General features: G+C 32.5%; 1 protein-coding gene across 1 annotated transcript; it reads right to left on the bottom strand.

Annotated features, from left to right (window-relative positions):
* Positions 1-284: 284 nt before the first annotated feature.
* Positions 285-23,102, bottom strand: LOC139510824 (uncharacterized). The gene is made up of 18 exons (XM_071297359.1): positions 22,975-23,102; positions 21,967-22,157; positions 21,014-21,136; positions 20,326-20,439; positions 19,494-19,646; positions 18,587-18,795; positions 17,968-18,132; positions 16,106-16,267; positions 12,699-12,713; positions 7,912-8,045; positions 6,594-6,736; positions 5,986-6,108; positions 5,182-5,295; positions 3,930-4,082; positions 3,059-3,267; positions 1,732-1,887; positions 1,031-1,192; positions 285-423 (listed from the first exon to the last, which is right to left on the bottom strand). The coding sequence occupies exons 1-17, from the start codon at positions 23,100-23,102 to the stop codon at positions 1,031-1,033; spliced, it is 2,454 nt and encodes an 817-aa protein (XP_071153460.1). The 3' UTR covers positions 285-423.
* Positions 23,103-23,559: the final 457 nt, after the last annotated feature.

Genomic DNA, 23,559 nt, shown 5'->3' with positions numbered 1-23,559 from the left:
AAAAAATGGCCTATCGATAGTTAGAAAATGGGTCTGCAGAAAAGTTACGTAACGATAGTTAGAGCATAGGATTTTTTAGAAAATTTTAGTGGCCTTACGATAGTAAGGTCATAGTGCTGCAGAAACATGGCGTAACAATAGTTACAAAATTACAATAGACCAAATTCTACAAAAAGAAACATTTCTAGTTCATAGGACACACATATAAATTAAAGAAAGTTAATCAGAGCTCCGGACGTTTGATTATATTCCTTTATTCAAATTGACATTCTATTATATGGCATGGCACAACGTTTGATAATCAACTTCGGTGTTGTAGATATTGGCACTTAGTCGGCAATAGAAGTCACCGTCTACGAACACTATAGCCACAACAATTTGGTAATTCAACATGGTATCCACTATGTACTGATTGCTGTCCGACTGTAAAACATAATGAACATCATATTACACATATGTACTTACTGGGGGTGTCCAAGGAATCTTATTATCACAAATTCTTTTTTTTTGATATAATCACAGAATGATTAATTATTTTTTTTAAACTTGATAATCAAATATTCAAAAAAAAGTCCTAGATTATCAAATAATCTAATAATGTTTGAGTGTTTTACCAGGTAAAACCAGGTTTAATCCACCATTTTCTACATTAGAAATGCCTGTACCAAGTCAGGAATATGACAATTGTTATCCATTCGTTTGTTTGATGTGTTTGAGTTTTTGATTTTGCCATGTGATTACGGACTTTCCATTTGGAATTTTACCCGGGGTTCGGTACTTTTGTTATTTTAGTTTTTACACTAGTCATGTTGGGGCACTTTATAGCTTGCTGTTCTGTGTGAGTCAAGGCTACATGATGATGGCCGTACTTTGACCTTTTTTGTTTTACTTTTACAAATTGTGACTTGGATGGAGAGTTGTCTTATTGGCGCTCATGCCACATCTTCTTATATCCATGAGATAAGGCTTTTTCTACAGTGTGTTATTTCATTTATTCATGACGAGTACTAGTACAAGTAGTATGCTTTACCTAACTTTTGCTTCGAATAAATTCGCACAATAATTCATAGTCCTCCTCTGTATTATAAATGTTGGCACTCAAACGACAATAGGCGATTCCATTTACTGATGATATTTGACAAACTATGTTATGTCTCAGTATGTTGTCCTTAATGCGGGTTTCACACTCAGCCTACAAAAGTTTCGTACAATAATTTGGATAAATAGAAATCACCGAGGAAAATTCATAAAGGAAAGTTCATAATCAAATTGCAAAATAAAACGCTTAAACACATCAAACGAATGGAAAACTGTCATATTCCTGACTAAGTACAGGCATTTTCTTATGTCGGATTTAACCAAGTTCTATAGCTAGGTAAACTCTCACTTGTATGACAGTCGTATGTGTGAAGAAAACAAACAGACATAATAGGTAAAAATGTCAAAAATAGGTGTACATCAGTCAACGTTGTGTTATTATCTACAAAAACAAACAGATATATAAACAAACATTTGCCATGACACAATAAAGTCCAATCTTCGTCAGTTAGGAAAATTTTAAAACAAAAGATAACCGATCATCTGCATTCAAAGATGAATACGATAATTATTACGGCAATATTTCCTTTTGAACCCCCTTTAGTGTATGTCATTATTCCGTTAAAACGAAGAGATTCAATAGGCAATATTTCAAGTATAATGTACATGAACAATATCAAACAGACTACTTACGCCTGATGAAAGTCCTTCCAGTTTTGGTAGACGAACCATTCGCATAAATGGTGCTTCCATTGATTTTGGAATTTGCAGTTTTTCTGTCTTCCATGAGGATGTTAACATGTTGGTGGCTTTGTTCAAAAGGTCATCTACATAGCCGTTAAGTTTTTCCTGCAAGACAATAACTCAATCGTCAAGAAATATATGCATGCAAGATGGTCATTTAAGCGTTGCTTAGTTTTAACATATCTAATTGTGTCGAAATACTTGATAAAAACGGTAGAATACTGAAATGCTTCGCATCGTAATGTGAAGCCATTAGTTTATACGATTTTCGCGCCATCTTAAAATTATTTCATGACATATATCTGTTCTCATTGGCTGCCTTATGATGTTGGAAAAATCATATTAGCTAGAATGAAATGAAGAATTTGGAATATAGATCGGACAGAATATATTAAATACAGAAAAATGCAGTATGATGATGAGAATTCAAGATCCAATACAATATTCAATGTATGAATAATTTTGCTTCGTACTTTGTTTGGCCTTTTTGAACTTTTTTGATTCGAGCGTCACTGGTGAGTCTTTTGTAGACGAAATGCGCGCCTGCGTTAATACAAAATTTAATCCAGTTATCTATCCTGAGTTAATTTGCCTTTGCAATGTAAAATTCTACTGATAAATAGATTCAAGCAGATAATGTTGAGTAATTTCTTGTTCTTAGTGTTAGACATGACAGGCATATATTGCTTGAACATAATAATTGTTTTTTAATTAAATTTATTATTTGTGTTTGTTTAATTCAAAGCTAATTGTAACATCGTCTTTGCAGTAAATGCACATTTCAAGGACCAAGGAAGAAAAAAATATCGGAATTATTTTTTGTTGTCATAAGAAGGATTTGTGTACATTAAAAACTTGCTATACAAATCCTTGTCATAAGCGGTCTTTATCTATTTTCCTATATGGTATTGTAACATCGCAAACGAGTCAACAACTTAAAGACGTTTTTATTTTGGAAAGTCATGATGTATTCAGACTTTTAGAATATAATTCAATCAATATTAATTTTTTCACACACTTTTCTTAGATCTTATTTAACTCATTTTATCAAAAGTTACTCAGCGCTTTGAACACATACTGGGTGGACCTTTCATTGACGCATGTAGTTAAATATAGACTGTACTTGATATAGTGAAATGAAAATGTATTATTTATTATTCATTCAGGTCGATAATGTTGAAATAACCGTTTAATTTTAAAATGTATACTCCTCATTTTTAACCACGAGTGACCTTGTTGGTTTTGGCTTTTATCTTGAAGAATTCTGACTACTTACATATCCGCCAATATCTTGGTAGAATTTCAAAGCGTCCGGTACAACACAATATGGACTGTCGTCTCGCGTTCCCTGTTCAAAAAAGTCATTCTGGAATGTTGTTTTATGACCATGTGATGTCACAAGAGGTCTCACCCAATCCTGGTGCGTTCTCTTAACGTAAAGTATTGCACATCCACGTGGTGTGTACAACCATTTATGAAAATTACCTGAAATAAAACAGTCCTAAGGGCTTTGAAAATAAATAACACATAATCAACATGATCAAGTCATTAAACAAAAAGATGCCGATATATATCTATGATATAAATTCATAAAAATCTGGCATGAGAGGGCCAACAATTGCAAGACCCGACGGACTTTTTAAATTTTTATTCCAAATCTACTTTTTCGTTTACAGTTTTAAAAGTTCTCCTCCATCGTATTGTCCTTCATAACTTTAAAGATACCCTCTGAATTTGATTCTTTTTTAAACGTGGTAATTTCTTTAGATGATTACCTAGTATGTTTGACATTCATGTTCCTTGTATTTTGACTGTTTTGCGATTTCTGTACTAAGCATTTTACAAATCTGTGTATCTTTCGTTTTTTTTTTGTAATTTCGTTATCGCCGGACGGGAATACAAGAGTCATTGGTTTTTCATCATTTGCAGTTCATAGTCCTTAAACAAATACTTCAAAAATTGTATTGACCATTGGGTTGCCTAAAAGATAACCATAGCTTATTTTGTGGTTGTTTTCAGATACTTGATCTGTATATAATTAATTTCAAAAAATTTTTAACATTTGTAATTACATGTGTATATTTTTGTATGCTATTAACATGATTAAGTTTTTTCTTAGTTTTCAAACACTTTTCCTGTTAAAGTACCTGTATAAAAATCGGCATCCAACTCTTTCAGATTGAGAGGAATCTGTCCAGGTGCATGTGCACCATCTATTAATGACAATACTCCAAACTCTTTACAAAGTGGTATTAACTTTTCAATCGGCATTCTTATGGCGGATGGACTTGTTATGTGATCTACAATGACATTTTTAATATGTCAGAAATCAATATTTTTCTGTCTGTCTTACATGTACAAAGCTAAAATAAATTGACGCTTTGCATCAAATTGCTAAGTTTCTCTAATATGAAATCTTATCTGAATTTTTCTTATACCTCTTTCTTTAAAAGTAAGAGAATACCAAAATATGCCTTATTTGGTCTGTAATCGTTTATGTAAAACTTTATGTTGGATGTGAACTGGTCTGGGATAACAATAACATGCAATTTGTATTAGTTGTAATTGGGTTTGAACTAGCCTTAAATAACTCCTAGTACTTTTACAAGGTTATGTGTGTTCATTGTTTTAGCGTAGGTTCCATGGTTATTTGTGCTTCGTATCAAGTTTATTGAGTTAATCCGTTTGCAACTGATTTTAACAATTTGTTCTTATGTAATGTTGTTACACCACTTCCCAAGTTAGCGGGGTAGAATGTTCACAAACATGCTTAACAATATTTATGTGCCTGTCCAAAGTCAGAAGCCTGTTATTCGATTATTGACGTGATTCAATGTCTGTCATATTTGTTTTTTTGTAAATTGTATTGTAAAACATATGGCCGGTAGTTTTCCTATAATAATTGTTTCGCATATAACAAGCGGGCGCTTATAGCTGACTAAACGGTATGGTTTTCTCCATTGTTGAAGGCCATACGATTATATATCAGCTTACTAATGACAAAATTCAAAATTTCTTCTTCGAAAGTAACGATGTGAAGTCTCATTCTACGTAAGTGGCGTTCGTTTCTGTATATTATACAAGCGAGAGGTTTAGCTAGCTATAAAACTTGGTTTAATCCACCATTTTCTACATAAGAAAATGTCTGTACCAGGTCCGGAATATGACAGTTGTTATAAGTTCGTTTGATGTATTTGAGCTTTTGACATATGTTTGATTTTGCCTTTTCATTACAGACTTTCCATCTTGAATTTTCCTCGGAGTACAGCATTTTTGTATTTTACTTTTATTTGTTGTGTTCGTTTCTTTTATTCAATATTTGTATCCGGATAGTTTTACAATAATGAAATTGCAAAATGATTTTATCTACATTCGTTTGAATAAACGATAAAGACATACCTATAACTGCTAATTTAACTTTAGGGTTATTCTTGAAATATTCCCGAAACATTTCTACAACTTCATCTTCATGCCCAATCGGAAATTTTAAGTCTATGTATTCTACGCGTAAATCTGAAAAAGTGAAATTACGAAAACGAATGATAAAATACCACATTTTAACAACTAATATTTTTGAATGAGTTGGTTTGCCTGAATATGATACCAGTATTATCGTATTGAAGTCAAAGAGTATGACATTTATTTACAGAAATATTACTATTAATGTGATGTAATGCTGCAAAGTATTCGTGTGTGTATATGTATGAGTGAGGAGACCTGTTGTCACTATCAACGTTTTCTTTTACAATGTTATGGATGTTTTTTTAATAGTAACAACCGTCCAAAAAAATTTGACCAATCACTTTGATCGACTTGGATGGAATAGAATGTCTTTAGTCCTGTGATTTAATGTTTTGACATATTTGTTTGCCTCAGCTCGGGCGCTTGTGTATTGTTGAAATCAATATTTTGACATCGATATATGGTTTGTTGTGTTGTGGGGTTGGTTTTTGACGTATATCCACCATCATTATTAAACTAATTCATACTGACTTACAGGTACTGTCTGCTGGTAACTAGGCATCGCGTCTGCACGACACTACAGTTTACAAATATTTGTTATTCAAACAAACCTTATAAGGAACCCTACAAATCTAATATGGAATATACACAGTCTCCACGCGGTTGCTTTTTACCAATCATATTCCTAGAAATGTTTAGGTGGTAAGATAATAGAAGCTATCGATATCTATACATTATTACCTTTAGCACCAGGTAGTTCTGAAGTTGCATTACATGTATTTTTGATAGCTGCATAGGTATTGTCAGTACATATAATTGCGTCTCCTTTGTCAAATTTTAATGACTTCAGTATTGTGTTAACACCTGAAATATAGTTTTGTAAATACAGCCATTCGAATTTAACTTATCTTAAAATTTAGCAAGTCAATTAGTCAATTTGTCAAATATCTGAAGCAAACTATAATCTTTTAAAATTCAGTCCTCTGTAGTCAGTTAATTTTCAACTCATATGAATAAAGAGTGAGACCAGCACAATACATCTTTGAAACAATTACTCACAAGACATTTTTCTTATTTAAAACTGATTTTACTTGTATAACAAGCTTTTTTATGGAAATTCAGGGCAAGTAAGATTTTTACTGTACTATAAATAGTTACTCCAATTAAACAAAAATGACAATAGGAGAGCATACGTTAATTAAGCATTGTGTAATATAAGTATCCAGAAAAAATAATCCAATTTTTGAATATTATAATTTACGATTTTACCATGAACGACACAGCTTGAATGATACTACATTTGTATGTGATAAAATGATAAGTTTCGCTAGCATTAACCTTTTACAGACCTGTTGTAGCATTTTGAACGAAAACCAGGTCGTCTGCTTCAGTATTTACAAACTCAGCAATTAATCGTAGAGATTCGTTCTGTTTTACTCGTCTGTTAATTCGAAACCATAGATCAGGAAAGCTGTTTATTTCATGCAGAACCCTTAAAAACAATTTCAACAAAATTAATTAAAAAAAGTATGTATCATTAACCATTCCGTAAGTAACATGAGTAATTCGTTCTCCTTTTATTTTGTTTTCTTTAAAACACAACTGGGTTCATTGATGATGAGACACGTATGTTTACAGACCTGTCATAACAGGTATAATTGTTCAAAACCGATGTAAGTAAACTACAATTAATTTTGCCATTTTTAAATTTTGCTCTTTGATATATATAATAGAATTGCTCTCCACATGTCAAACTTTGATTCGTCTATTTATTTTAATACTTTGTTCGGTGACTGTACCAGGTAACGATCTATATACACCGGATGGATTAGTAATATAACAACCCTACCTTGTTTTATCTGCAAGGAAACCACGTTTGAATTACGTTATCATATTCAATGTTACTTGGAAAGACATTTGTTTTTGTTTTTGTTATTTTACTTTTTGTTTTGGGCGAAGGTTTCTGACGAGCAAACAAAGAACACAGTTACGTATTTATAGGAAGGAACCAAAAAAAAAACCTACCCGCTTTGCTCAATTGCATTTATTATAAGTTATAGAGACACACTCATGCAATATACATTCATGTACACTATGTTATGTTGTTTCGTGTTCACTTGCATCTAAGCATGTATGTGCTATGAACTTTTTGTAATATGGTAATACTAGTACTAGGTTTTGATAGAACATTACAATAGTTCAAGATGTGACATATTAAAATAAGACGATGTGGTATGATTGCAAATAAACTCATTATAGATACCAGGATAATGAGACAACTCTTCACAAGAGACAAAATGTCGCAACAATAACAGCTATAGGTCACCGTACGGCCTTCGACAATGAAAAAAAGCCGAACGATCAGCTTTAAAAGGCCCCAAAATGACAAATGTTCAACAAAACAAAATTGTCCACCAGAGTTCAATTGACAAAGAACAAAAAATACTAGTTACGAAAAACAAATATAAAAATCGTGCACCAACTACAGCCACTAAAATACAGGCACATAATAAAGAAAACGACGGGGTCAAACATGTTCGCAATACAAAACGTTAATCTAACCATATCTTTCTTGTTCGAACTGCCTATACTATCTACCATGATTTTATAATGATGACAGCACCATGACAGACGTTTTTTTTTATTTACCCATCACTTGGTTCGTACCTGTTTTGTGCTTCTTGTACTCGCAATGGAACAACACCAAATGATCCGTGGTTAATGAATGTGACGCCATCTTTCAGGTCAAATTCTTTTTCGCGCATTTCCTTACCAAAGGCAGGCATATCTCCCATTCTAATCTAAAATGCAAAGACTTTAATAGATAAATTGAGATTTCTATATAAAGCTTACTTGTCTTCTTATTTTTTAAGAATTGATAGATTATTAACTATCGAAAAATTATTGACCTGCGAACCATCAGGGATCCCCACCATTTCCAGCTTCCACCCTAAAAGAAAATCCGTTTAATAAGAAACTAAGGCAGAATTAATTTTGTGTTTATCATAAATTAGTAGAGATAAAATACATATGTATTCATTTTATGATTTTAAAGGGGCACTATAGCTACAAGGTATAGAAAATAATAGAATATGAATTTTTTGGTTCAACCTTTTTAATGAAAGGGAAATAGTGAGGTAAAATTTCTCTTTAACACTCAGTGTGGTTCTGTTTTATCAAAATCAGCAAAGAAACATTGCTCATGAAGTATTCAATCATAAGTCAATAATTCGACCTCATTAAATCCGTATTCATGTGAACTTCTATTGAAACTTTTAGCTGCAGATGGATTACGAATGAACTAGGCATAATCGGCCAGTAAAAGGGAAATAATGTCAACATTGAAACTAAAACAAGGGTAAGCCTTTTGATTGACCGATTCGATCCACAAAAACTGATTCTTGCACGAGTTCGCTATCTATAATTTATATCTTTGTTTATAATTACAAAAGGCTATATATTAAGATCATATAACCGTCGAAATTCATTCGGAAGCTCACGTCGATGTTTTAAAGATTCCGTCTAGACTAAGATAAAAATATCGGAAATTGATGAGACTGTCATTACAAAAGTGAGAGGGTTAGCGCTATAGAACCAGGTTTAATCCACCATTTTCTACATTTGAAAATGCCTGTACCAAGTCAGGAATATGACAGTTCTTGTCCATTCGTTTTTGATGCGTTTTGTTATTTGATTTTGCCATGTGATTATGGACTTTCCCAATTGATCTTCCTCTAAGTTCAGTATTTTTGTGATTTTACTTTATACAAACGAAGTGCTGATACATAGTTTCGAGTTTATTTTAAACATTTTTTATTTAGATATATATATCTATATATATATATATATATAAACAAGTCTAAATTGAAAACTACGTTCAAACCTATGATTGCGTTGGATAAAACCCGCAATTTTTATACGTGTGCATGTAAAACAAACTTCGTTGTAGAAGAGTCTAAGACAACATTTTCCAAAAGACCAAAAAAGTGAAAAAATGTATTTGAACAAATCGCATTTGACTAATAGGTCAAACAACTGATGTCCTTTAACCCTGCTGCCTGCCGTTGGCGATTTCCAAATAAAATTATTCACAAGATGTAACAAAATTGATCTTAATATATATATATATATCAGCGAAAGCAAATTTACAGATCTAACATTGTTGGGTTGATGTTTAGACGAGTTGTATATACATTATGTACACAGCCATGTATCACCATCATTGATGGCGATCCGATGGATACATCTGTTGTAGAGTTGTCACTGACTCAAACGTACTTATAAATATAATTATTTTCTGTGACTGTATATTACATTAATTTGTAGGATCCTTTACTATAGATAATTTAGCTGATCTGTAACAATAACATCTTCATGCCTTATATATCATGTACTGTAGTACGCCGCTAGATTAAAACTGACGAGGAAAGGTAACACACGGCCAGCGAAAGCTCTTTTTTTGAGAGCCCAGGTGGTCGTGTGGTCTAGCGGGACGGCTACAGTGCAGGCGATTTGGTGTCACGATATCACAGTAGCATGGGTTCGAATCCCGGCGAGGGAAGAACCAAAAATTTGCGAAAGCAAATTTACAGATCTAACATTGTTGGGTTGATGTTTAGACGAGTTGTATATACATTATGTACACAGCCATGTATCACCATCATTGCTGGCGATCCGATGGATACATCTGTTGTAGAGCTGTCACTGACTCAGACGTACTTATAAATATAATTATTTTCTGTGACTGTATATTACATTAATTTGTAGGATCCTTTACAGTACTATAGATAATTTAGCTGATCTGTAACAATAACATCTTCATGCCTTATATATCATGTACTGTAGTACGCCGCTAGATTAAAACTGACGAGGAAAGGTAACACACGGCCAGCGAAAGCTCTTTTTTGAGAGCCCAGGTGGTCGTGTGGTCTAGCGGGACGGCTGCAGTGCAGGCGATTTGGTGTCACGATATCACAGTAGCATGGGTTCGAATCCCGGCGAGGGAAGAACCAAAAATTTGCGAAAGCAAATTTACAGATCTAACATTGTTGGGTTGATGTTTAGACGAGTTGTATATACATTATGTACACAGCCATGTATCACCATCATTGATGGCGATCCGATGGATACATCTGTTGTAGAGTTGTCACTGACTCAGACGTACTTATAAATATAATTATTTTCTGTGACTGTATATTACATTAATTTGTAGGATCCTTTACTATAGATAATTTAGCTGATCTGTAACAATAACATCTTCATGCCTTATATATCATGTACTGTAGTACGCCGCTAGATTAAAACTGACGAGGAAAGGTAACACACGGCCAGCGAAAGCTCTTTTTTTGAGAGCCCATGTGGTCGTGTGGTCTAGCGGGACGGCTGCAGTGCAGGCGATTTGGTGTCACGATATCACAGTAGCATGGGTTCGAATCCCGGCGAGGGAAGAACCAAAAATTTGCGAAAGCAAATTTACAGATCTAACATTGTTGGGTTGATGTTTAGACGAGTTGTATATATATATATATATATATATATATATATATATATACGAGTCTAAATTGAAAACTACGTTCAAACCTATGATTGCGTTGGATAAAAACCGCAATTTTTATACGTGTGCATGTAAAACAAATTTCGTTGTAGAAGGGTCTAAAAACAGCACAAACAACATTTTCCAAAAGACCAAAAGAGTGAAAAAGTATATTTAAACAAAACGCATTTGACTAACAGGTCGAACAACTGATGTTCTTTAACCCTACTGACTGCCATTTGCGATTGCCAAATAAAATTGATCACAAGATGTTACAAAATGGATCTTAATATAAATTTAATACTAAACAGAAAAAAACTTGTGGCCACGATGTTATGCCACAAACATACGGTGTCAACATTTTTTTTAGTACACCAGATCCGGATTTCGACAATAAATGTCTCTTCAGTGATGTTAGGGATCGAAACGGTACTTGGAAGGCCATATAAAAAGTATCCTCATTTTTAGAAAAGTACCCTCATCTTAGACTCTTGAATTTTAAGGGTCAATATAGGATGAACGGATCATATAACCGGAGGGAAAATATGATACAAGTCCAAACGAAAAAATATAAACGAGTCTAAATTGAAAACTACGTTCAAACCTATGATTGCGTTGGATAAAAACCGCAATTTTTACACGTGTGCATGTAAAACAAATATATATATATATATATAAACATCAATCGAACAATATTAGATCTGTAAATTTGCTTTTCGCAAATATTTTGTTCTTCCCTCGCCGGGATTCGAACCCATGCTACTGAGATATCATGACACCAAATCGCCTCTACTGTATCCGGTGCGCTAGACCACACGACCACCTTGGCTTCGCAATAATAAAGCTTTCGGTGGCCGGGTGTTACCTTTCCTCGTCAGTTTTAATCTAGCGTCGTAATACTACTAGTACATGATATATAAGGTATGGAGATGTTATTGATACAGATCAGCTAAATTATCTATAGTAAAGGATCCTACAAATTAATGTAATATACAGTCACAGAAAATAATTATATTTATAAGTACGTCTGAGTCAGTGACAACTCTACAACAGATGTATCCATCGGATCGCCATCAATGATGGTGATACATGGCTGTGTACATAATGTATATACAACTCGTCTAAACATCAACCCAACAATGTTAGATCTGTAAATTTGCTTTCGCAAATTTTTGGTTCTTCCCTCGCCGGGATTCGAACCCATGCTACTGTGATATCGTGACACCAAATCGCCTGCACTGCAGCCGTCCCGCTAGACCACAATGTTTTAGTATGATTTATAAGTCGAATATGAACATTTGAGTCAAATCGGTGAACATGAATTTGACAGTTATAATGCCCCTTTTAATATTAGTAAAAAAGACTGATATAAATATTGACTGTCAATTTATAATTATAAGTCAAATTTCAAATGTATACATGTTCCATTTTTACCTTTGTTTGCGATCGACCTTTGCATTAACGGCATTTTTATTATAACAGTTCGGTGTTCCATTTGTGACGTATTTCATGTGTACTTTCAATCTTTACTACTTTATGTGTATTCCATAATGTACATAATAAATACAATATGATTGTAGAAGTTATCGGTACTTGAATTAATGCATGAACAACATTAAAAATAAAATGATAAAGTACCACAACAATATTAATAATAACCGAAAGTGTTTTCATATCTTAAAATAGATCAACGTTTCTTTAAATAAATTATGTCTGAGACTACTATAACACATTATAGTAGTCTCAGATTATGTGTAGCACGTCTACAATGGTCATCGACTTTTTCAGTGGTTTATAAATACCATTCCTAAGCTCTCATTTAAACATACGTGTATTTAATATATCCCGAGTGTGAACAAAACGTTATTGTATGTAATGAATATTTGAGTTGTTGAACTACATAGTTACATGTATTATTTACCTCTAAGTCTTGGCTCTATCAATCCTGCTTGATAACAATAATACAATAAGCTAGGAGATGTATTACGGTTGAGTGAAAACAAGATAAGAATTGTTAACACTTAATTTTACTAAATATATGTTGCAAAATTTTAATCGCTTTATAAATAGTATGGAAAGCACGTGTAAAAGTATATTCAATCTGATGATTTTTTTAAATACAACAAATGCATATGTTACTCATATTCGATGTAGTAAAATAATTGCAAGTCGTGATTATACAATTAATACTATAATCTCATAATTCAAAAAGGTATAATTGTTGATAATGTTTTGAAATTGCCTTCAAAATGTTGATTGGATATTAGAAGGTCTATTTTTCCTTAAAAATTTAAATATGTTATACTGTAAGGGGACGACCATTTGATATTCTGGGGGGGGGGGGGGGGGGGGGGGGCAGGAGGATTTAGATATAGGAAGATGTGGTGTGAGTGCCAATGAGACAACTCTCCATACAAATAACAATTTAAAAAGTAAACCATTATAGGTTAAAGTACGGCCTTCAACACGGAGCCTTAGCTCACACCGAACAACAAGCTTTGTTTTTTATCGGTTATTTATTTTTGTAAACTAAGAGGACAGATTATTCATTTTCTGCACTATTGATCGAAGCAAGATTTTTCATTTCATTTTCATTACAGCAAGGGACTGATTATTCATTATATTTATGATATTCGAAAACATTTATATTTCCATATTTCCAACTGCATATACATGTATTGCACACATACATAGTATTACAGTTGAATCGTAACTAACCTCTTTTAAAAGTATTGGCAAACATATTTCGCCGAGCGGAGCGAAGCAATTTTTTTAGGGTTTTTGGACCCACTGAAGGCCCTAGAAGCTATAGAACAAATGATGCAAAATCATGCTTTCTGGGTGTTCTGAAGACCCTTTCTTAATCTGAAAATGCAAGTTTTGTTTTAATAATTTTTTGGTCTCAATGCAAAATGTATAAATTCAGTGCAAAACTTAAGTTTCTATAGACAACATCAAAAACCCGATGTGCATGATAAAGCAAAAATGGAATTAACATAGTTAACTCTGTGGCTACTGTTTTTTTTAAACTCCTGATCATGTTCATAACAACATTACTAGATTACAAATGAATACACCACTAACAGAATACATTAGGGCAATACATAAACCAATGACATATAAATAAGAAACATTGATCCCGAAAAATCAGGACTACGTCTGAGGGAAAACAGAACTTGCTTCTTGCAAGGCATTCGCCGAGAACACAATGTGATATGGAGACAGGTGTTTGGTTTTTAAATTTCCTATATGAGGCATTTGCCTCAATGTAGCTATGTCCCTGTTGAAATAAAAGTGAGGTAAGTTTTCCTGATAATAATATTTATACTTTTATTATTAAAAAAAATTTGGAAGTGTTTCCGGATTATTTTTGGGGAAAAAAATGAATTTATGAAGAATCTGGTGCCATCTCATACTTTCAATTAGACCTGCTGAGTTATTTATTTTCATTTCAAACTACCAAAGAGCAAACCATTTATTTTTGTGATTATCAAGGCTGAGTTATTTATTTTCAAAATCCTCCAGCCCCCCCCCCCCCCCCCCCCCCCCCACCCGCCCCCCCCCGAATATCAAATTGGTCGTCCCCTAAACATTAATACAACACACTTATTAACATATCTGTGTGATTTGTATTTTTCCATCTTTGAATAGTTTTGAATAAAAGAATACGTAAGTACCTTTTCATGAATAAAGCACACAATAGCCAAATCTGGTTTATTTCGGTATCACAGTCCAACCATTATGCTATCATTTGTCATCATATTTTACGGTACCATATTGGTCTTGAAATCAGAGATAGTGCTGGTATACCAGGGGATACCAAATATATGTATGTTAGTACTATCTTTTGTAAAATGTGATTCTGTTCAGTTTGATTATAAACCACCTTAATGTGGTACCCAACACCTTGACTAATATTAATTTGGCTGTTTAATTTTCATAAAATTTTGACAACATGTTTACTTTGACCCATTGACAAAAATATGAAAATTTCCAAAAAATTTGAACCCACCACTTTATCAGAAAAATTTCATTGGTAATACAGCAGTTTGACAAAAACTAATTTTGATCATTTAGCAGCTTGATATTTCCTTAACAATACAACGTGATTTTAAAACGTTTAGCTGATTTTTCAGAGTTATCTCCCGGTTGTGTTACATGGTAAGGTACCACCTTTAGTTTAGGACATGTCTGAATGATCAAATTTAAAAACTTCAAAACTGAGTTCTAGGGTAACATTGCTCTTTTTGTTTCCGAAATCTCAGTTTACGAAGCTACCCATATGCATACTAGATATTTATGCCAAATGAAACATTCATAAACAAAGCAGCTCATATATCTATTTGCAGAAACAAAACATAAAAAGGACAAAGAACTTTTATTACTTTGTAACAAGGGCAAACTATTGAATATCATATACCAATTTCTAGATTAGACACAATTTTTTTTATAAGGGACTAAATACTATTATACTAAATATAATAGTATTTAGTCATAGGTACCCAAAGGTAACTATGGGTAGCCAGAGGTCGTCCGAGGCATGTATTCAAATCACAACCAGTGTCTAGACTAAACTGCACACCCCATAGTTTTAACTCACCATTATTCTTAATACGTCCTGTACCAACTCAGGAATATGGCAATTCAAATTGTTATCAAATAAATTTGTGTCTATGTATGTTGTATAGACGTTTGTTTTTGTTGCGCTTCCGTGTTTCTGTTGTTCCGTTGTTTTCCTCTTATAGTTGAAGTGTTTCCCTCTGTTTTAGTTTGCAACTCGGATTTATTTTTTCTCAATTGATTTATGTCCTTTGAACAGTGTTTATTTAACAACTTCTGTTGCGTTTATCAATATTCTTCAACTTCGTACTTTATTTGACCATGTTGACCTTTTAACATTATTTGATTCGAGCGTCACTGATGAGTCTTTTATAGACGAAACGCGTGTCTGGCGTAATTATAAAATTGAATTCCTGGTATCTATGATGGGTATATTTACTATTCTAAATTTAATGCAGAAGAAAACAGAAGAATAAGAATAAGAAATAATGTTTGGCGCTTTTTATTTGAAACTACATAATATGATATTTAACATACATAGTTTATATATGCGGACAAAAAAAAACAACAATGCTTAATTTTTGCACAACTGAAGTCCATATTTTTAAAGTATACTCTGTATAATGATATAAATTAGCGATTAAAATAAAATAAGAAAAACAATAATTTAAATACTCCACAATGACATTCGAATAAAAAAAGCCAAATTTGTTTTATTATATTTCACTGTACGTTTTAAAGTTTACATAGTGACTGGTGGGTAACTTATTCCATCAGATTACATATGAAATTGGCTAGTTTTTGGTAGTCCTCGATTGAGTTGTATACATTAGCACTAATACGAATACATATATCTCCGTCAACAAATGTATACTGAACTGAAACGTCATGGTTTACCAGGTGGTCTATGATAACTGGTTCAACTTCATCCTACAAAATATGACATATTAATGAAAAATGTCTTTTACCCATCTACACAAAAATATAGTAAGAATTATGTATACATTAAAAAAAATGAATATTTCCATTTAAGATTACAACCGATGTGTGGCTTGGTCAAGTACATTAAAGAGTTGATGGTCAATACTTAATCAGTTTAATGATCTTTCATCTGAATTAATGTGACAGTTAATAAAAGCTTCGGACGCATGCATTCATTTCTTTAAAAACTGATGGAAACATGTTTTTGACAATTTTGAGCTATATGTGAACTTTGGATTTTACATATTTTGGCCACGAGCATCACTGAAGAGACATGTATTGTCGAAATGCGCATCTGGTGCAGAAAAATTGGTACCGTTAATGTTATTACTACCACTGGGTCGATGCCTCTGCTGGTGGACTGTTAGTCCCCGAGGGTATCACCAGCCCAGTAGCCAGTACTCCGGTACTGGCATGAAAATACGGATTTTTTTGTGTCATTAAATTTGCTGTTACAAAATATTATTTTTTTTTATAAATTAAGGAATGTATCTCCCTCATGCAAAGCTCTGATTCCTTTCACGGATTTGGCTATACTTTTTGGAACTTTTAGATTATAGCTCTTTATCTTTAATATAAGCTTTGGATTTTACATATTTTGGCCACGAGCATCACTGAAGAGACATGTATTGTCGAAATGCGCATCTGGTGCAGAAAAATTGGTATCGTTAATGTTATTACTACCACTGGGTCGATGCCTCTGCTGGTGGACTGTTAGTCCCCGAGGGTATCACCAGCCTAGTAGCCAGTACTCCGGTACTGGCATGAAAATACGGATTTTTTTGTGTTATTAAATTTGCTGTTACAAAATATTATTTTTTTTTTATATATTAAGGAATGTATCTTTCTCATGCAAAGCTCTGATTCCTTTCACGGATTTGGCTATACTTTTTGGAACTTGTAGATTATAGCTCTTCATCTTTTATATAAGCTTTGGATTTTACATATTTTGGCCACGAGCATCACTGAAGAGACATGTATTGTCGAAATGCGCATCTGGTGCAGAAAAATTGGTACCGTTAATGTTATTATGCATTGCCATTGATAATTGCAAACTTACGTTTCGTTGCGTTCTGTCGGAATTAACTAGAACTAACTTTCTATACAGTACATCTGGTTTGATATATTTCTCCCCTGCAATATTTCCAATATGGTTTAAAATCATGACACAACCTTCTTAGGGTTCACAAGCTGACCTGGTAGAATGTCATTCATGATGACTTAATAGTTTTCTGTACTAAGGCTAAGAAAATTCCCAAATGAACTTTATTCTGTAAGCCATACAGTGCCCACTGACATCGACTGGACTTTGCAATCCAAGTTAGTATCCTTCTAATAATTACAATGTAACTATGAAATAGAATGTATGAAATGGTCACTCTATAATTTTTAATACTTGAAAAAGAAAATCAGAACATTAACTTAAAATGAATGTAGACAACCACAAATAACATTTCTAAGTATTTGGAAATGTTGGAAGCTATATAAATACAGTATTTTATGCAACATTATGCTCAAGTTCGAAAAAAAGTATCAATACTGGATACTCATTATGGCGTGATCATAGAGCTCCTTTTGTATTTATTATGAACTGTAGCTATTTAAAAAGTAGCAAAATAAGTACAGCAACTACTGAAAATCTTACTTACGAATGTCGTCAATCCAGAAAAGACTTTTAATTTTGGAAGTTTTATCATTCTCATAAATGGTGCCTCCATGGACATAGGAATTGCAAGTTTCTCAGTTCCCCAAGCGTCAGTTAACATGTTTACTGCTTCATCCAATAGCTTATCAGTATACGCCTGTATCTTGTCCTTTAAAATAATTTGTTTAAATATTTTGATTTGTCAAAACAAATTGTCTTTTTCTCATTTGTTTTGTTTTCAACTTCATTTTCAATTTTCAATTTTTCGAATATACGGAAAGTATGTGGATGTTCTTGATGTAATTTGTATTTATAACAATAATATTACAAACGCAAAAAAAATCAAATGGCTAGAATTGAATATCAGGTTTTATAAAAGTTTGGCTAGACTATTTTGAGCATATTAGGTGGCGTCCTTCTTTCCTTATCGGAATACAGTAAATGCATGCTGAAGAAAACAATAAAAAAAAATACTGACGATGTTCCTTTTAAGATTTCTATATCCGTCTCTGCTATGTTGTTCTTTTTTTTTTTAAGTTTCTTTGATATTATCAACCAGTGTTGACATAATCATACTTATCTTTATCTTTTTTGAAGCAAAATCCGATCAATGTCTAACTTACATGACCACCAATATCGTTGTAGAACTGAATAGCTGCTGGTGCAACGCAATACGGACTGTCGTCACGTGTTCCTTGGTGAAAAAAGTCAGTTAAAATGCCTTTCTTGTATCCATGGGATATTGCCAAAGGTTTTATATAATCTTGATGTTCTTTTTTAATGTATAATATTGCACATCCTTTAGGGGCGTACAGCCATTTATGCAGATTTCCTGAAATTTTGAATTGCATGACAATACATCAATATATCAATAAACAACATGCATTGAATTGGATTCGGATGGGTTTAAGATTGACCAAAAAGTTTATTAAACAAAATGAATTTCGAAATGGTTTTAAAACTGACGATCATTCACATTATTTCGTGTCCACGATCATAATGTATTCACAACAATATTCCGAGACTACAATAGAATAGCTTTTAATAAAACATAGAAACACCCATTTGTACATGTTGGGCCCATAAAATAAAAAAAAATCATGTCTTCACGAAATTAGGGTTATTTTTTTTATAAGATAGGGTAACTGCAGAAATTATCAGCAAAGTATGACCAAAATGTCAAATGATCGAAATCGTCAGTGGAATCATTGGTGGGTTATCGTAATAGTAAAAGTTATTGCCCTTTTTGCTTTATGAACTATAAGATGAAAGATTATTTGTAAGCGGCAAAAATAATCAATGATACGACCTTCACATACATTAAAGGCAAACTGATTGATCGACTCCTGATAAGATCTACTGCCAATATATGTGATGTTTTGAACCATTTTTTGTGTCTTATGTAATTATCCTGAAATCTTTGATTAGTGATAAAGATTCAATAAGCACCAATATTTATCACAAATACACACAAATGTCTGCAATGGACCAATAGATGAAGGATTATTTACTTCCTTATTTTGTGCTTACCTATATAAAAATCAGGGTTTAGCTGTGTCAAATTCAGAGGAATCTGTCCTGGTGCATGAGCACCGTCTATTAAACTCAGTATTCCATAATCTCTACACAATTGAATGAGCTTGTTTACAGGCATCACTATGGCTGAAGGGCTTGTTATATGGTCTGAAAAAGTCACTAAACATAAAACTTATCTTTACAAAATATTCTGTTTATAATTTGAGCAATTCATCAAGATTAACATGCTTTTCTGCAATGTTCTAATCGGTGTGCTTTTCATTTCGCTAATAATTTGCTTTATCTACTAACAAGGCTTACATTTTCAGAATTCCTAGAACTAAAATTGATTATCTTGTAAAAACATTGCATTATTCACATTTCACTCAAAATCACAAAGTTATTAATTTCGTGCACTGGGTCGATACTGCGAGAGGACTACAGTGCAGTATGGATTAAGTTCATTATCGAATGCCGTAATGGTGACCTATAGTTTGGTCTCTAGTGGAGAGTTGCCGCAATAACAATCACACCACATCATCATATTTTTTTATATTTGAGTTCCCTATAGTATCATCAGCTTAGAAGTCAGTGTTTCGTTATTGACATGATCTAAAACAAACTTTTTGTTTTCAATTGTCCGTTTGTAAATGTAGTTATTATAAACAAAACCCAGAGGATTCATTTTCTTCAGATCAATCCAATCTTAGATGTTTGCTATTATTTGTTTTTAACAAGCAAATATCTATCCTTTCCGAATTTACTCCCGACATCTTTCCAACACTGCAATAGTATTCATCAGAACAGGAGGGTTACCATTTAATACTTATATTACTACAGTACTTACCGATAATTGCAAGTTTAACATTTTGGTTGGTTTTGAAGAATTCCCTGTATAGGTCTATGACATCTTTTTCACTGTTGATCGGAAATTTCAATGTCAAATATTTTACTTGAATATCTGTGAAATAGTCTAGGAAACTTGATGAGTTATATATAAACGTTTGAAAAATTGTAGAAAGCGTCCTATAACAAAAATATGAAAATAAGAAATTTTAACTCTCAATGTTTAAAGATATAGTCGTTTTCCCTTTATTTGACGACTGTCTCATCTGTTAATCTTCCAGGGACCCATGGCGTTGTTAGTTTGTATTTGAGTTTGAATGTCCCTCTGGGATCTTTCACCTCTTTTCACAGGAAATGTGGTATATTCAGAAAATGTTTATATATAATTTTTATCGTCAAATATGTATTTGAAATGTTAGTATGAATCATGAGAACACACTTAGGTGAGCCAAATACATTGAATCATCACGATTTTTTAACAATCATAAACATATTGTAAACTCACAAATTTATATATTTATTTAATCGAGTTTGATTTTATGAACTTGATGATCTATATGCGGTGAACTTGTCAATGATTTGGTTTTATTTTTTTTATTTTATTTTGCAAAATGTTTACATATTATTATTTTGAATTGCAGTTTTCTAATTGAAAAGCGTTGACAATTGCCATGTTACAAGTACTTTACCTTTGTCGTTACCATATTCTTTTATAAATTCACAAGCATATTTTACTGATTGATATGAGTTGTCTGTACACAGAATGATATCTCCTGATTCAAATGGAAGGGATCTCAAAACACTGTCTATGCCTATAATAACCAATACACATTTCCAATCAACAAACACAGACATTGATATATTGAAAACAATGGAATTAAAAGAAAACGACAAATTATCATCGCCAGTGTTAGAAAAAGAAATCCAATCGAATCTAGAAAAATAAATAAAATAAAACACAGAATGTCTGAAAAAAAATAAGCAAACACTTTATGCTATACTCTAATTTGAATTAACCTATCTGTTAAAGTAACTGTTACAGTTCTTTAGGTTACTCTTTGGTTGGGTTGTTGTCTCTTTGACACATTCCCCATATCCATTTTAAATGTTATGCTTATTAAACCATTGTTGGTATCTTTTTAATGCAGGATTAACCCAAAACAAATAAAACAATCGAAAAATTACATACTTATAATAGAAACTCTTGGCTCAAAGAAATGCAATGTTATTATGTAAGATTAATTGTGTCATAATATTCGTTCATTACACAAAAATGTAAAACTATGTGTATCTTATACAGTTCTGGTCCATGTGTTATTCGTTGTTGTTTTTACGTGTATTTGAGATGTCCGATATAGGTTGTAGGTGTCGGTTGATGTTGTTGCTTACTGCTATCATTTTGAAGGTTTATATGAAAGAATAAGACCTACAGGAAAATTCTGAAGCTTTACAGAACATAAAAAACTTGACATGGTTTGTTGGCATGACAACTCGTCATGTGTACAGACTCCATGATATTTCGAATTTTTTAAAGCTAAGTCATGCAATTGAAAACTTTAAATCACTGTTAACTTTCAATTTGGAATGAATGTTGAACTCAATGTTAGTTTCTCAAATGCTATAATTGCTAAAAGAAACTAACCCGAAGTAGCATTTTGAAGAAATACTATAGCCTCAGCATCAGCTTTTACGAACTCAGCAACACATCTTCGAGATTCTTCTATCCTCAATCTTAGATTGTGACGCCACCATAAGTCTGGATGGTCCCTCATTTCACAATTAATTCTGGTACGTTTAAAAAAAGAAAACAATATCTCAATGTCTTTGCTATAACTTTAATAATAATCATATAAACTTTGATTTTGATCAATGTGATACTTAATTTATTGAGCCATCTACAAGTTCAATGTATTAGTATAAGTATGTAAAAGTATGTGTTTCTGTTGTGTCGTAGTTCTCTTATATTTGATACGTTTCCCTCTGTTTTAGTTTGTAACCTGGATTTTTTTTCTCTATCGATTTATGAGTTTCGAACAGTGGTATACTACTGTTGCCTTTATTTATTAGATTACATTGTTTTTTAATGACTTTGTGACAATTTTCACTTTGTTTAGAATACACCGGTGTTGATGGCAGATATTTGATTAAGTACCTGATAATAATTCAAAACGTTTTAGAAATTTACCAATTGACCTTTTTTCATATATTGTAAAGACACCAGCCTACTTGTATGTTGACGTTTGCATGTTTACCTCTTAGTGTTGTGTGTGTCAATTGGTTCAATGTTTCCAACTTGTATTATTAATTTGGAAAATTATCATCAGTCATGATATGTAGAACAGTTACATTTTTTTAAATGAATATATTTTATTTTACATAAGCATGGCCTCCACTGTTGCGTTGGAGAATTCTAGACATGTTGTTTGGTTGGTTGATTCTGTGTCCGAGTACGATAGTTGTAAAGCTTTATGTTTGAGTTCATGCTATGCATATAAGTATACACCAGTATCATAATGCATCGACATATTTTAGTTTATATGTTATGCTTTTTTTTGCCTATCTTGTGTTATCATATTTCTATTCACCAGTAACAGAATCCCTGAAGGAATTCAATTTGAAGTACTAGTATATGTTTTACTTGTTGTCCTACCTATCTTGTGCCTGTTGTACACGTTTTGGTACAACGCCATACGATCCATGATTAACAAATACCACTCCATCCTTTAGTGTAAACTCTGTGTTCTTGATTTCATTTCCAAATGTAGGTATTGCAGTCATCTCTTTTCATATAGAAGTCTTTTAAATACTTTATATCTCACTTAATGAAGATAAGTTATGCATCAAAACAAAATAGAGTATTATTTTGTGACCTATAATTACATTTGGTGTTCGGTTATATCATTTCATTAAGTTAAAAATGTTTGTATGAGAAGCCGTTAATCGTTGTAGGTAATCAATGTGATGGTCGAATTGTAAGCGTTCAATTATAAAATGAAATATTTTCCATTTTTTTTTTTTTTTTTTTTTAAAGTTTATAGTTTTAAATGTCTCATTAGTGTCTTCTCTTTTTTTAATATCATTAACGCATATCCTTGATATCCCAGCAATAGTAACTGAATTTTAGTATAAAACAATCATTTTGGTCTCAACTCAACTGAAAAGTCTGAAGGATACATTATTTTATCATCACTTTCAGTTTTATATGCTGCGGTAAATTCAGTTCTATTCAGATAAT

This window comes from Mytilus edulis, chromosome 2, assembly GCF_963676685.1.
Source record: "Mytilus edulis chromosome 2, xbMytEdul2.2, whole genome shotgun sequence".
NCBI lineage: Eukaryota > Metazoa > Mollusca > Bivalvia > Mytilida > Mytilidae > Mytilus > Mytilus edulis.
This window is presented reverse-complemented; position numbering and strand designations above follow the sequence as displayed.

Excerpts from the sequence above, each read along its gene's own strand:
- LOC139510824 (XM_071297359.1), bottom strand. The coding sequence starts at position 23,102 with ATGACTGCAATACCTACATTTGGAAATGAAATCAAGAACACAGAGTTT. Across the intron at positions 20,440-21,013 it reads AGAATATGGTAACGACAAAG|ATATTCAAGTAAAATATTTG; the intron begins GTAAAGTACTTG and ends ACTATTTCACAG. Across the intron at positions 6,109-6,593 it reads CGTTCAAAATGCTACAACAG|GTGTTAACACAATACTGAAG; the intron begins GTCTGTAAAAGG and ends ACTATATTTCAG.